At 39.2% G+C, this 15,758-nt stretch overlaps 1 protein-coding gene across 1 annotated transcript in view; it reads left to right on the forward strand.

The window, feature by feature from the left end:
• Positions 1-15,758, forward strand: part of tgfbr1b (transforming growth factor, beta receptor 1 b) — a 62,360-nt gene that overhangs the window by 35,873 nt on the left and 10,729 nt on the right. Inside the window, exons 4-7 of the mRNA XM_077553831.1 lie at positions 8,090-8,341; positions 11,481-11,750; positions 13,082-13,312; positions 15,330-15,497. Coding sequence (XP_077409957.1) covers positions 8,090-8,341; positions 11,481-11,750; positions 13,082-13,312; positions 15,330-15,497 — 921 coding nt within the window. The remainder of the gene's footprint in view (positions 1-8,089; positions 8,342-11,480; positions 11,751-13,081; positions 13,313-15,329; positions 15,498-15,758) is intronic.

The raw sequence follows: 15,758 nt of genomic DNA on the forward strand, positions 1-15,758 counted from the left end.
TTTGATATTTGTTTTTTATTTGAGGCCGATATTTTTTCCATTAAAATGTGATTTATAAGGAGGTTAGACCATTGGTCGATATTCAGAGTTTGTTTATTTTTCCAGTTAACAAGAATTGTTTTTTTAGCGATAGTAAGGGCTACAAGTGTAGATTGAAATTGTTTATGTGGTAAGTCAGTTGTTGTTAGGTCACCTAGCAAACACAAGTTTGGAGATAAAGGTATCCTATAGTCCAAGATAGCGGAAAGTTTTTCTAAGACTTTAGTCCAGAAATACATAACCGGGGTGCATAACCATAAAGCATGAAAATAAGTGTCTGTAGTGTTTTGTAAACACTGGAGACAAATGTCGGAGTCGGAGAGGCCCATTTTCTTCATCATATATTGAGTAATGTATGTTCTATGGATTATTTTGTATTGGATAAGTTGTAAATTTGTGTGTTTTGTCATTTTAAATGCATTTTCACAAACTTGAATCCAAAAGTCAGATTCCGGAGCTATAGACAAGTCTGTCTCCCATTTTAAGATGGGTAAAGACATTTTATCCGTATATGAAAGTAACTTATATATTTTTGAAAGTTTTTTTGTTGTTGTCGGAGAGAGCTTGGTAATATCTTTAGCTAAGCCAGGCGGTTGGAGCGTACCCTGAAGTGTTGGAATTTGTTTCTTTATCATATTTTTAACTTGCAGATAATGTAAAAAATTTCCGTTTGTTATTTTGTATTTTTGGAGCAAAGATGTATATGATATAAACATATTATCTGAGAAGAGATGGTGAAGATGTGTGATTCCTTTCTGCTCCCACACACCTAAATAAAACGTTTGGTTGTTAATTCGAAAGTCAGGGTTATGCCATAGGGGAGAAAGCCCACAGGGCTCCACTTGGGCTTTTGTAATTTCTAATGCCTTCCACCAAGCAGTCAGGGTGGCGGAGATCATTGGGTTTTTAAAACAATTATGTCGCTTAATCGATGTTGTAATAAAGAGTAAATCTAGAAGTCTGAGGTTATTACAATCCTTCTGTTCTAGTTCCAGCCAACAGTTAGTATCTCTGTTGGGTTGTGCCCATAGAACGATATATTGTAGCTGGTTAGCTATATAGTAGTACATAAAATTTGGTGCCTCTAGGCCACCTTTGGATTTACTTTTCTGAAGAGTAGATAGACTAATCTTTGCTTTTTTTTTTTTCCAGTAAAATTTTGTAACGGCTGAGTCCAACAACTGGAACCATTTAGCCGTAGGTTTAAATGGAATCATTGAGAAAAAATAGTTTATTTTAGGTAAAACTTTCATTTTAACGGTGGCTATTCGTCCTATTAAAGAAATAGGAAGATTATTCCAGCGTTCCAAGTCACTATGAATGTTATCCAGAAGTGGAGAAAAATTTAAATGAATTAAATCAGTTAATTTAGATGAGATTTTTATGCCTAAGTATTTTAAATTACCTATAGGAAATGAGTAATGTGGGTCCTGGCTTGCAGGGTTCCATGAATTTTCTGTAATAGGTAGAAGTGTTGATTTTGTCCAGTTAATAGAATAATCTGACAACTGTGAGAATTTAGTTATTAAGTTAAATACTTCCCCTAACGAAATCGCCGGGTTTTCTAGATAAAGTAAAATATCATCGGCATATAGATTAATTTTATGTTCTGTTACCCCAGAGTGAATTCCTTGAATCCTTCTTTCCTGGCGTATGGCTATTGCAAGTGGCTCGATAAATATTGCAAATAATAAAGGGGATAGTGGGCATCCCTGTCTTGTGCCTCTCTGTAAAATAAAGCGCTTAGATATAATCCCGTTAGTAGTAACTGTAGCTTTGGGAGAATCATATAATACTGACACCCAGTGGATAAATGATTTCCCAAAGCCAAATTTATTTAAAACAGCAAAGAGGAAGGACCAGTTAACTTTGTCAAAAGCTTTTTCTGCATCCAACGATATAATAACTGCCTTCTTATCATGCCGCTGTGACATGCTAATAAGGTTAAAGAGCCTCCTAATATTATTAGTAGAGTGGCGATCTTTAATAAAGCCTGTTTGGTCGCTATGAATAATTGTCGAGATTACTGTTTCTAATCTAGATGTGAAAGCCTTAGTAATAATTTTGATATCAGTGTTAATTAGTGAAATCGGACGGTAACTTGATGGAAGGGTGGGGTCTTTTTCTGGCTTTAATTAAAGTTTAATTGCTGCTGTATTCATGTGTGGACGTATGTAACCATTAGTTTTAATTTCTGTTACTACTCTTAAGAATAGCGGAGCAAGCATTAACCAGTAGTGCTTAAAAAATATAGCCGGATAACCATCTGGGCCAGGTGCCTTGCCATTAGGCATACTATCTAGAGCACTGTACAACTCGTTTATAGTAAGTGGCGCTTCTAACATATCTTTATATTCAGTAGTTAACTGAGGCATATTTAAGCTACTGAGGAATGCCTCAATATGCTCAGGGTTAGGTTTGTTAGTTTCTGAGTATAGGTTGCGATAATAGTTATAAAAAATTTGATTAATTTCTTCTGGTGATTGTGTACATTCACCAGTTGTCCCTTTAATAGCCGTTATAAGAGATTTTTCCCGATTGCGTTGAAGTTGGTTTGCAAGAAATTTACCTGATTTGTTATTATATTCAAAGTTGTTGTATCTCAATTGTTGTATTATAAACTCTGTCTTTTTAGTTAGCATATCGTCTAACTGTATTTTTGTATTTTGTAAGTCAGTCCATATTTGGTCATTTGGGTTTATTGCGTACTCATCCGTCAGTTGTTTAATTTTATCTTCCAAGTCATTTTCAAATTTTTGATCCTGTTTCTTTTTATAAGATGAATATGATATAATTTTACCTCTAATTACTGCTTTCCCAGCTTCCCAGAGAAGAGATGGCGATAGGCCTGGAGAGTCATTTATTTCCAAAAAGTCTGCCCACTCTTTCCTTATAATTTTATCAAACTCTGCATCGTTTAGAAGAGAGATGTTAAAACGCCATGTTGGTGGTGGTTTAAAAGTATAATCAACTTGTAGGGAAAGTGAGACTGGTGCGTGGTCGCTAATAATAATAGGATGTATTTTTGTAACAGTTTTATCAGCAATAGAGTTATTTGTAAGAAAATAATCAATTCTTGAAAAAGACCGGTGTACAGCGGAAAAGAAGGTAAATTCCTTCTTATTTGGGTTTTTAAGTCTCCAGCTGTCGACGAGGCCAAAATCATCCATATATTCCCCTATTACTTTAGTAGATTGTAATCGCCTTATACATGTTGTGTTATTAGAACGGTCTATTAATGGATTTAAGACTGTGTTAAAGTCTCCTCCAATAATAATAGTAGAGTTCGCTGCTAAATCAAACAGCTGAGAGAAAAATTCATGGAAAAAGGCCGGATCATCATTATTAGGGGCATATAAATTGCCAAGTGTATATATCTTATTAAATATAGTTATCTGAATAATAATGTATCGGCCCTCTGGGTCTGTTATTGTATTATTTAGAGTAAAGAGTAAATTCTTATGTATGAGTATACAGACTCCTCTTTGTCTGCTGTTATAAGGGGCAGAGTATGCTTGGCTAAAATTCTTATCAATAAGTAATTTTTCTTCAGATTTTTGTAGGTGGGTTTCTTGCAGGAGGCAAATATCTGCTTTTAATTTTAAGAGATGGTCTAAAGTTTTTATTCTTTTTGCCTGTGAGCGAGCGCCACAAACATTCCAGGAAACCAGAACTAATTTATGCATACAAACAATATAGGCTCAGTCCTGTGTAAATATCTGCATAGGCCATTTGTCAATACTGGCATGTTATAGGATAGAATCAAAGTAGTTAGGTGATTTATATAATTTGTGTAAAATATAAGGAAATGTGTAAGTAAATATAACAGTGAAAAAACGGGTAGGGATGTGAAAGTGAAGGACGTTAGTGGGGAGTTAAACAACATTATAATACACCAGTAACTGGTAACCCAAGCGAGATTTTTTTTTTTTTTTGTTTAAATCTACTTTTAGATATAGTTATGTATTATTATTATATTTATAATATAGCGTAAACATAATGAGTATTCATATTTTAGGTTTTATAACCACATATACATTATATGTATATGTATACGTATACATCTAATAATCAAACAAAGTTTAGTTCCATCGATGCTAATTAGAACAGCCAGGGAGTGGAGTTGGGGTTCCGGAATAGTTGGCCATCGATGTATAGTTTATCAACGACCATCATAGTCCGTTTACCCTCCTGCCTATTTTGTTTCATTATAGGAAACAGTACCTTTCGCCGCTCATTAATCTCTCTAGGGAATTGGTCATTCATTCCGAATGAGGTCCCTTTAAGCTCCCGTCCTTTACTTTTAACAAATACTTTTTGTTTAAAATGCTCAAATTTGGCGATAATAGGACGGGGTCTGTTGCCCCTACGGGCTCCAAGCCGATGTACCCGGTGAAAGGAGATGTTATTTACCGTCTCCTGAGGAATTTTTAACGATGTCGTCATAAATTTTTTTATCTCAACCTCTGGATTGTCAGAGGTGTTCTCGGATATACCTGAGAATATTAAATTATCCTGCATGCTACGGGATTGAACATCCAGAATAGTTTCTTTTAGCATTTTATTTTCCTTTTTAATGGTTTCTAACTCGGCTGAAACAGTCACGAGTGTAGCGTGTATCTCGGCATTGTTGCGTTGGAGATCATTTATTTGTTGGCTGAAGAATTCCATACTTACCTTAAATCCTTTCACCTCCTCGCAGATTAGGGAGAGGACCTCTAACTTTTTATTTATGGACTCCAGCATACTGACCGAGACCTCCGTAGTAGTTAGGTCGTCCGTGTCCGTCGCTGAGTCATTCTTTCTCTTTTTAGAGGGTTTCTTAGACGGTTTCTCGACGGAAGAGTCCTCCATCGCGCAGTTGTAAAAATAACCGTCAATGAAGCGTTCGAGGTCCTCCACGTTGGATGGTATTCCAAATCTGTCGGATGAAAGAGAAAAGAGAAAAGCCAAGATATATGATGGTTAAACTCGAATTAGTTTAGCATAATAGAGCTAGTTCTATCTTAGCAGCAGGGCGCTGCCATGTTGGGGTGTCCCGGTCTCGCTGTAGGTCTCGCGATAATCACAGCATCTCGCGCATGCGTCTCTCCTTTGATCACCTCTGTTGTATTGACGGTATCACTCCTCCAAATTAAACCCACCGCACAAATCTGAGAAAAATACCTCCACCATTTTGCTGCTTTGTTTGTTTTACGCACAACTATGCCCAGCTGTGGGCTTTCTCAGGTGATTCCTACTTGGCATTACTTTGTTGTCTAGACCGGTGTCTGGGTGTCTCTTGATGTGATAGACAGGATTCGGTGTCCTGAGGTTGACTCAGAGTAGATCAGTGTCATCTGGCTTTTATTTAGCCTGTCTGGTGTCTTGAGTATTTTTCCAACCAACCCCGCCCATAGCATTCAGCACATGAGCAACACAACTACTTTAAAAAGTGCCTGTCTGGATTTCCAGGACAAGGAAGTCTGCTGCTAGACGAAATCGTTCCTTGACTGCCAACGACACATTTTACTCTACCGCCAGTCTGCAGATGTTGACTCTCCATCTCTACTCTTCATTCTGCTCATGTTTGTGACGATATATAACAGGCCATGTGTCTGTCAGGTTAATTATTTAAAGATCTTGTCTTAGTAGATGTGTTGTTTTTGCTTTAACCTAGTCAGCCATGACTGATGTACCATTGAGCGCCTGTCTATTCTGTGCTAGGGGGAAGGACACTTTAATGATAATGAATAAATGAGGACATGTCTACATTAATTCAGTACTCACAATAAGTGACTGATGGTGTAGGAACTGTACGTGCAAGACTAAGAGAAAAAGCTTTCACATGCACAGTATTGGCTCTTCTTGGGGGTGGTTAATTCTGCAGGGTGACACGGGGGAGCTAGTGTTAACCCGTGTTTATTTCTGTCATGCAATTGTATCATCAAGTCATCTGCGATGACAAATCTGAAAAGTTGAATTGGAAGCAGCGCGGTTGTGTTGGCCACTCAATCGCATTGAACTTGTCCACACCGATCCCACGAGTGTTCATTTGGACTCACATCAAACCATTCCATCTTCTCCACTTCCACATTCTGGAGGTGCCCTGTGATGGTCCAGACTCGGCGGGTGGGAGTGTTAACATCCTGGAGGTTCGAGTTTCGTCCCAGATTGGAGTCGGCATTGCATAGCCACTCCCATCACACACACCGGTAGCTAGGGGTGGGAGTTTCTTGCCATTCAGAGGGCTACGATTCAATTTGATTACAGATTTAAAAATGTATATTACATTGACTGAATAATTTGAGTTCTTTTTTTTTTAATGACACATCACACGTGTCATGTCAGTGGTCACCTTAATCTGCTCCAAGACCACAGACGGACCAAAGTCAAGATAAAATCTTATCTAACGCCAAGTTAATAAACATTTAATCAGTGTGCTAATAAGAGGGGCGAAGAGGAACCTGAACAAGTGCTTTACATGATGTTTTAATCAAATCAGAATTTTATTGGCCCGAAACAAAGGGATTTACTCATATGGCTTCTTTTGTGGGTGCGGTGGTTGGTATGCGTAATTATTCACATTTTTGTAATTAAATGCCCATTTATTAATGTATTGCAGATTATTTTGCGGACCCCCGGGAGTCCAGAAACTCTGCACTCGTTATTAATTACATTTTAATTATGTCGCTGCAAATGACAAAATCTTTAAGCGGTTGCTGCTGTTATGCTTCTGCTTTTACTGTCACATGCATGCACAAGAATACGTCAAGCCTTTCCTCACAGGGTGTAGCATTTCCGTCCCATTCCATCAATAGATCAAATCCAAGTCCTATATGATGTTTTTATTGTTGTCTTGCTATTTATTTAGTCTTTGGGCTGCAAAGTTACCATAAGCCAATTCTTGTCCACGGGGAAATAAGGCAGCACTCACAAACGAGTTTTGGAAGTAACTGCTGCGAAAGGGGTCTAATTGTAGTGGTTGCTGATGGATCTATCCGGGTGGTCTTTTTGTTTGAAAGTTTATGGTGGGATGTGCTGTTTTTTGAATGAGTAGAACTAGAGAGTTAGAGTAAAGTGTGTGTGCCTAGGAAGTTGGAAATAAATACGTTAAAAATGACTTTTACTTTAACAGCTTTATATCATTTCCCGCAGATTTCTACTTGAATTTAGTACACTCCAAACGACAGACAGCAAATGCGCGTTTGTCCATGTGAACAGTGGAAGACTGCGAGTAACAGCAAACATTCCAAATGACAATTTTAGTGACGTATCGTCTCGTTCTGTCAGGGAGTTTCCATGCCCTGATGTTCACAAAACACACTTGTGCATTTTGTAATATAATATGTTGTGTTTAACTGCCTTCCTTCCCACAGCTGCTTTTAATTGTTTCACTACTTTTTAACAAGAACGCCTCTCTTGATAGTGGTAGTAGTAGTAAGACTAGAGAAAGTGGTTACCATAAAGTCTTTAATTTTGTAGGTCAAAGTATTGGCAGGCTCACAATCTTCCCACCACTTTACCACCAGTACATAGGAATGAGGAACCGCACAACACACATTCACATTTATATTATTTATTATTGTTGGGGTGTTAGTTGTAGTCTTAAAATCAAGCGTTTTATGGTATTATTATTATTAACATTTCATTTTAAACTTGCACTTGTCCATTATTTTTGTGAAATTTTAGTATGGGCTTTTGATGGCAAACAAAACAAAACTGATCATTTATTTTCAAAAAAAAATTGCAGATCATTTTTTACAGGTGATGGTAATGTTGAGAAACAGGACAGGGTGTCTCATTACTCTCCTAATAGTTCATATGTTTCCAACATGGTCTCAACATAGATTAGCGGGAAAGGAAATAAGTGTGCATCCTACACCTTAATCACAGTCTGTATTTAAAAGTATTGTTGTCTTTAAATGGTTCCCCGTGTAGTGCAAATTTATTGATTTGTCTTTCAAGGGACAAAGTGAAAATGTGTTGTCTATTAAAGACATTTGTTTGGATGGTTTCACCTCATTTGTAACTTAACACCCATTTTTCCTCTTGCTTATTTTCCCCACAGGCCTCCAATGTCACTGTGAGCGCTGCAGTGCCAACTCGAGCTGCACAACAGATGGCGTCTGTTTCGTCCAAATCCGCAAGACAGGCAACCGGTTGACGACGGAGCTGCGCCAATGTGTTCCCGAAAAAGAACTCTTGCCGCGGGATCGACCCTTCATCTGCGCCCCATCCATCAAGCATGACACAAGCCTTTATCCGATTTGCTGTACCACCGATTATTGCAACAAGGACCCTGACCTCACCGTTTTCCCTGGTGAGACCACACATAAGACTGAATATTTTCAAAATGAGCTGGCACTGTCAGTTTTTTCCTCAGGAGATTTTGGACTGAGTATTAAATGTCATTTTATTAGGAGACTGTAAAAATGTAATCAACAGCGTTAACAGACGCTAACAAATGCAAAAAGTGCTATAAATACACTCTTGATTCAGGGATGTGATTTTTCCGCTAATTCGCGGAATTCCGCTTTTTTTTTATCCCCCCCCCCCAAAAAATTCCGATTTTTTATTTTTATTTTTTTTATTTTTTTTTTTGTAGTTCATTGTGTATGCACATGACTCCGACAGTTAACATCTTCTGCTATAACAAAGACATTTGTGGTATGCTCTAATATGAGTTACTTTTCATTTTGGTCATGATGCAATTATTTGTTCATGAAATTTGAACTCTTCAACATTATTTATGTGTTAACTTAGTAATCACATTAGTTAGATATGATGATATTCTCAGTGATAGTTTTTAAAAGCAAAGGCAGTCCAATGTTTTTGAATGTGACTGATTTTGAGTTGACTAAAATTTTATATGGGATAGTTCAATATACATTGAAAATTTATGCTGTTGTTTTGTCTATTTCTTTGTCATGTGAGTGCATTGAAAGTACTTAAAAACACGGAAAACCCATGAGCTGACCTAGCTGGGTGCCAGCGGCCCCCAGACCCCCGGCTAAATTTTCAGATAATTTCACTTTGGTCAAATCACATCCCTGTTGATTGTTCCACCCAATCCAACCTCCATATTCATAGTACATTTTCGAACCTAGACTTTCTTGTCCTCAACATGTACAGAGTAAAGACCTTAGGCCCAAAGAACCGTACGTGGCAACTTCCAATTGGACACCTTTCCAAAAAGCATATGATGTATTCTAGTTGACCTATCAATAACAACCTAACAAAATAACACGAGTAACCAGGATTTCTTCCTGAAAACACGACGACGAACGACATGTGCCAAATCATAGTCATCATAATCTCCCAACTAGTTTACTGACACTGAAACAAACACTCAATTACGCTCAAAAAATTGGACAGGGATACTGTTTACTTTTTTTCTTGTTTTTCTCTTACCACCACCATCCTTTTCACAAAAAAAAAAACTGAAATGAAAACACAAAACACACGCCGAGTTAATCCTTCAGTGCTCGCTGAAATTAGACTGACCCGGGTGCTTTTTTTGTCATCCTCTTACCAAACAAAAGGCGCAGCAGACATTTGCTCCTAACAGTAGAATACAGAGCTCAGATTTTGCACAACTGTGGAGAATGTTTGGCTTGATTTGTATAATTTTAGTAAGACTACATACCTTCCAAGTTTTTAAGTTTAATTGTGAGCAAGTCTTAATTAAAGCTAACATTTCTTTCAAACAAACTTGATGAATGATCACTGATAACCTCAAAGTCAGCGCCTAGGCCTAGGAAAATAAATCACAAGTGTTTTTCTTTTTATCCCAAAAGTAGACTCTTAACTCTTTGACTGCCAGACGTTTTCAAAAACGGGTTGTCGCCAGTGCCAGCCGATTTAAGCATTTTGAGTGATCTTTCAAGGTCCACAGAAAATGTTGTGTTTGGACTATGGAAACACACATACTACCAAATGAAAGATTGGACTCTCAGCTTTCATCAGAAAAAAAAAATTTGTTTCTACCTTATTCCGTTCTTCAGTAATCAACAATAGAATATGGTTACTTTCACCGAAATTCTCTCTTTTGAAACAAAAAACGGAGAAAAAGAGCTTTTTGTGAAACGATGTTATTTCATGCACTCTAGTGAATTGTACACTTCTTTTTGTCCATGAATGATGCCACAAACACCTAAATAGTGCTTTACTTCTGTAAAACGCTTTCACCAACAATGAAAAAGTGTTTTTTGATTGCAAAATACGTTTATTTCCATTCAACAGTGTAACAATTTGACAAAACAATTTCGCAAACTATTTACAAATGTGTGCAACTGTGGTACTACTTACAATTATGTGGATGTTTCAAATACAGTTTTTCCTTTTGTAACGCTCTCCTGCGTGCAAGGAGACGCCAGGACACGCACAACAGTTTACTTTTACTTTCACATTAGTCCGTTTTGCGTGCAAACATTACACTTTCTTGACGGCCTTTTTTTCCGGGGAATAAAAAGCAAGTAGCAGACTGTACACACTTCCTCCGATGAATATGCATTGGACTCGGGGCACTCTCCGTCGTCCGATCGAACGTCCGCCTGTGCGTGCTCGGTTGCGCTCCGCGTTACGACACCGTCATAGCCGCCGCGTCAGCGGTTCCAATTTCGCCGTCAAGCTCGGATTCACCTTCATCATCATCGTCATCAATGTACTATTTTAGCGTTGGTCGATGCCTTTTGTCTTGTAAGTGTAGAGCTGCTTGCAAACGCTCGCCATTGCCCGTTCCCTCCTCCATCTAGCTCCATCTAACGTCTTCTACTGCCGCATCAATGCTTTCCAACCACGGAGTCACCATCATCTTCATCGTCGATGATGATTATCGTCATCAACAATGTGCTTTTTTAGCGATGCTTTTGGTCTTTGAAAAAAACGGCTCTGGCGTTAGGTCCTCGCGACCGGCCGCCATTTTTCCTTTGTTTTCCATTCTGATCTCCTGCTCAACGCTCTAGCTCCGCCTCTACTGACGCCCACCCGATCTTGGCAAAAGAGAGTCATCGCTGCCCTCTAGGGGCCAAAAATAGTCATTAGGCTCAAAAAACCTGCTTAAAACTTTCAGGAGAGCTCCGCAAGCCTTCCCAGCACCCGTTTCAAAAAAAAAAAAAAAAAAAATGGGAGGACGTCTTTTAACGTCTTTGGCGCTCCTCCGTAGGTTTTTGCAGAACGTCATTTAACGTCTTTGGCAGTAAAAGAGTTAACAATGGCTAATGTGACATTGAGGCATCGAAGGCTACTCAATTTCCTGGAACTAACATGGTTTGAAATTGCTTTCTGAGCTGTTGCTTTTTTCTTCTTCTTTTTTTTTTTTTTAGGACATCTTTGAGGTTATTATTATTTACCGCATAAATTGTCCCTGATGGACGGAAGCTTATTTTTGTCTTCCTTTCTGCCAAAGGCTGTCCAACTTCCCACAACAGAACATTTATTTATTTATTTTTGTCCTGCAGTCCCCACTACAAAGACGCCATCTCTGGGACCTGTGGCTCTTGCTGCAGTGATTGCCGGCCCAGTGTGTATTTTCTGCCTGCTGCTCGTTTTGGCATTCTACGTCTGCCATAGCCACCGGGGGCTGGGGGCCGGTGGGGCAGGGGCCCACCATCACCACCACCACCGCGTGCCCAACGAGGAGGATCCTTCCATGGACCACCCCTTCATCACTGTTGGGACAACACTGAAGGACCTCATCTATGATATGACCACCTCGGGCTCAGGATCGGGTATGCTGCTACTGACTTGCTCATTTTGGTTGTCATTGTCTTGCCGTCTGTTTTGTTGGGAAGAAAAACAAGAAAAACAAAACAAACAGCCAAGAAAGGCAATCTGGTGCAGTTCATATACTTTAGCTTAAGTGTGAATAAGACAAGGACCAAGGTGTTAAAATAACATCTCTTGGCAGCATCTCTCGCCGTGTGTGCTTGTAGTTCTTATTTTATACCAAATCACCTAACGGTTAGCAAGGGCACATTTTGAATACTCAGCGTGTCAAGAGGGTGATACTCCTTTTTATATTATCCTTTTATGTACCCTGAATCAGAGATTTGGATTGATTTGGACTAGTGGACTTCCGCTTTAATATCACATTAAATAAAAAATAAAAAAATCTAATAGACTCACTCGAGGTAATGCCACACATGAGGTTGAGTTTTTTTTTTTTTTTTGCCGCTTAAGGCAAATGTCTGGCAATAATTTGCACCGCCAGCCACAATTGCCGTCAAATGATGCAGAAGTTACTGATGTGGAGAAAGAAGAGTGTTATTTAAACTTTAATTCTTCATTGTCTATGCAATTCCTACAGAACTCAAAATTGAGTTGGAAAAAAAAAACAGACAGAAAAATTCCATTGTTTTTAATTCATTTTAAGGAAACATGCTACCTTGGGATATATATAGGTCTTTATTTAAAATTATCTGTCACTGTTTGTTTTATAATCGTTTTTGTTTTTTGCTTGCTTGTTTGTTTTTGGGTTGTTGTTTTTAACCGGGTACTAGTGATATCGGTAACTATTCAGGAGTTGAGTACTGGAATGGGTCTGAAAACGAGTGCCTCCAAACGTCCCTAGTAATTTACACTTCCTCTCTGTGTAGGCAAGGCTCACTCACATGCTTAGAGTATCTGTTCTGGCTTCAGTCGTCTCCCCGTGGAGAGTGTGGCACCTCTTCCACGCTGCCAAGAGAGCGCTTGGATCCAGTCCTCCAAGCTATTTACGCCATATTGCACAATGTGCAATTGTGCATGTGACTGCTTCAATGTGTAAATGTGAGGTGTGGCATAGCTCTGTGGGCTTTTTTAATTACTTTTCCCCAGTCAGACTGTTTGTGTTTGTGTGGGGTCTCTTAGTACCAGCAGATGATTTCAAATTAATTCTCATGTTTGCCAAATTTGTGATTGAACCATGTGAGCTTGACAAACTTTTCCGCGGTTTAATTTCCTGGCCTGTAAATGTAATAATATGACATTTTTTACTGTCTCTCTTTTCCTCTCTCCTTTGCTTAAGTTAGCATTGATGTCAGCAATTATAATTTTGAATGGCCGTCTGCTTTTTCTACAGGCCTGCCGCTTCTTGTCCAGAGAACCATTGCCAGGACCATCATCCTCCAGGAGAGCATAGGGAAAGGGCGTTTTGGGGAGGTGTGGCGAGGTAAATGGCGTGGCGAGGAGGTGGCCGTCAAGATTTTCTCCTCGCGGGAGGAGCGGTCTTGGTTTCGAGAGGCTGAGATCTACCAAACCGTGATGCTGCGACACGAGAACATTTTGGGCTTCATCGCCGCAGACAACAAAGGTGAGCTCTTCCAAGAGTATGCTAGTCTGAGGCACTTTTATGTGTGGAAGATCAAGTTTAGCATCCAGGATAGATGATGTACAAGGACAACATTACTATATCAGAGAGGAATACAAATATTGAAAGTTTGATAGGGTGCCTTGAAGCGTTGCAATACATTCAAGGTTCCTTAAAAATAGATTTTTCTGATAATGCTTTCATCTGCAAACGCGTGCGTTGGCAGCTTGACTACAGGTGAGCCTTGAGATTTTACTGTACAAAGGGAACTGTTGCTTGAGGTGAAGTCGTGCAGGCGGTTGTTGGTTGGAATGAGCAGACTGCTAGACAGTGTGGAGGAGTAAAACTCCCCAGTGAAGATTGAGCAGACATTAACACAATGTTAAACATCAGCAAAAAAAAAAACACATGCGGGGTGCACACGCACATAGACATAAAATGCAACATTACACGTCTTCTCCTGTGTGTTATTTTCCGATTACGGAGTTCCGAAACAAAGGTGAGAGGAAACGCACAAACGCAGGCCTACAAGCTAGAAGAAACTGTCGCAGTGCAGTGCAATGTAACGATGGCTTATTATTCCCTCTACTGGTTGCCCATGTAGATGGGCCTTTTGAGCCAGTGAAAGAAAAGACAGAAAACATTTTGTATCTCTACGGCTAGTATTTTTGGTACACCGTAGTAGTAAAGTATGTATTTATGTAGCACATTTCCACTGTTTGAATTTACACTGAATTGGTATGTTTTCAATCCACCCTCGTTATCTCTTCTCACTGTAGCCTTATTTTATTCCTCTATCGCTCTCATTCACACGCGTTCTATCGTCTAGTGATCTTCATTCCTTTTCTGTCCAGTGCACACTTCCGCCTTTCTAAATGTTCCTCCACCTTGCTTTCACTGCAGATCATGTCATCTGCAAATATTATGGCCCGTAGCGATTCCTGTCTAATTTGACCAGTCTGCCTATTCATGACTATTGCAAAGAGGAAGGGGCTTAGAGCTGATCCCTGATGTAGTCCCGCCTCCACCCTTAACTCTTTCTGTCACATCTAGAACACACCTCATTACTGTTCTACTACCCTCATAGATTGTCCTGTAATATTGTAACATACTTCTCTGCCACTCCAGACTTCCTTGTGCAGTACCGCAGTTCTCCAAAGACACCATGCAGGTCCTACTGACCTTCTCAATCAACACTCTCAAGACAAATAATACATCTGTAGTACACTTCCTAGACATGAAACTAAGCCTACATAATCTTCTTAATGCTGAGTCTAGTCAACCTGTGGCTGCAGTAAACTCCAGGCTCACCTTATTTAAAATCTTTGGCTGGCATTCCACTGAAATGCTCCATTAGAATAGTCTGGCCTCGTCTCCGTCTTCCTCTTTCATCTTCTGACATTTATTGGCAGTCGGCAAACAACTTTTGGTGTGGATTATCGCCACCCACGTCTGTTACTGCTTTGAGTTAATACTTGAAGTAAGATCGAGTGAGGCATGCTGAAGTCTTCGTGCAATGGTTAAAGACATCTTTTCCCAAAACTTAACTCTGATTACAAATTCTCAGTTTTCAAACTGAGGGTGAAACGGTAAAAAAATAGTAGGCTAATCCATATGGCAATTAGTTGGTGTTAGTATTATGAGGGGTCTTTGATAAAAATTCTCCCCTGTGCTGGGTTTCCTGGATTTAAATTGTTGTAATTTTTAGGGCTTTCAAGAATCCAAGAATATACATAATTCTTTTAAAGCTCCCATATTATTCAACTTTTCCACATGCTAAAATAGTCTGTGACATGCATTTGTCAAAACTGACTTTGGATCTAATATCTGCCCGTTTGAAGCACACAATTCAGATAGGAGGAGAAAGCTAAATAAGTCGCGGACGGACGTTTTTCCATACAGTCCCGTGATGCACATTATTGACAGAAAACCCCACTGAAGTGCATTTTAATATGGGACCTTTTAAGTGTGTTTGTACTAGATGAAATAACTCCCATTATGTTGTTATCCCTCTCTGTAGATAATGGAACATGGACTCAACTGTGGCTGGTGTCAGACTATCATGAGCACGGCTCTCTGTTTGACTACCTTAACCGCTACACCGTCACCGTTGAAGGCATGATCAAGCTGTCTCTGTCCACAGCAAGCGGCTTGGCCCATCTCCATATGGAAATTGTTGGCACACAAGGTAAGAGTAACCATGAATATATATATATATATATATTCTGACCTTGCATCTAACGCGACTAGACTATTCAAATTATCTCAAATGAGATGTCCTCATTCAAATGATTGCCAAAATGAAAGAAAACAAATAATAACGAGAACCTTTTTCAATAAAGCAAAGTTTTTGAATGCTTTTGTACACTTTCCATTAAGCCCCGAGAGAGAAAATGAAAATAACTCAAAATAGCAGCAGTTTCTACCCATTACCCATGTCGAGAAAGTA

This window comes from Vanacampus margaritifer, chromosome 20 (genome assembly GCF_051991255.1).
Source record: "Vanacampus margaritifer isolate UIUO_Vmar chromosome 20, RoL_Vmar_1.0, whole genome shotgun sequence".
NCBI lineage: Eukaryota > Metazoa > Chordata > Actinopteri > Syngnathiformes > Syngnathidae > Vanacampus > Vanacampus margaritifer.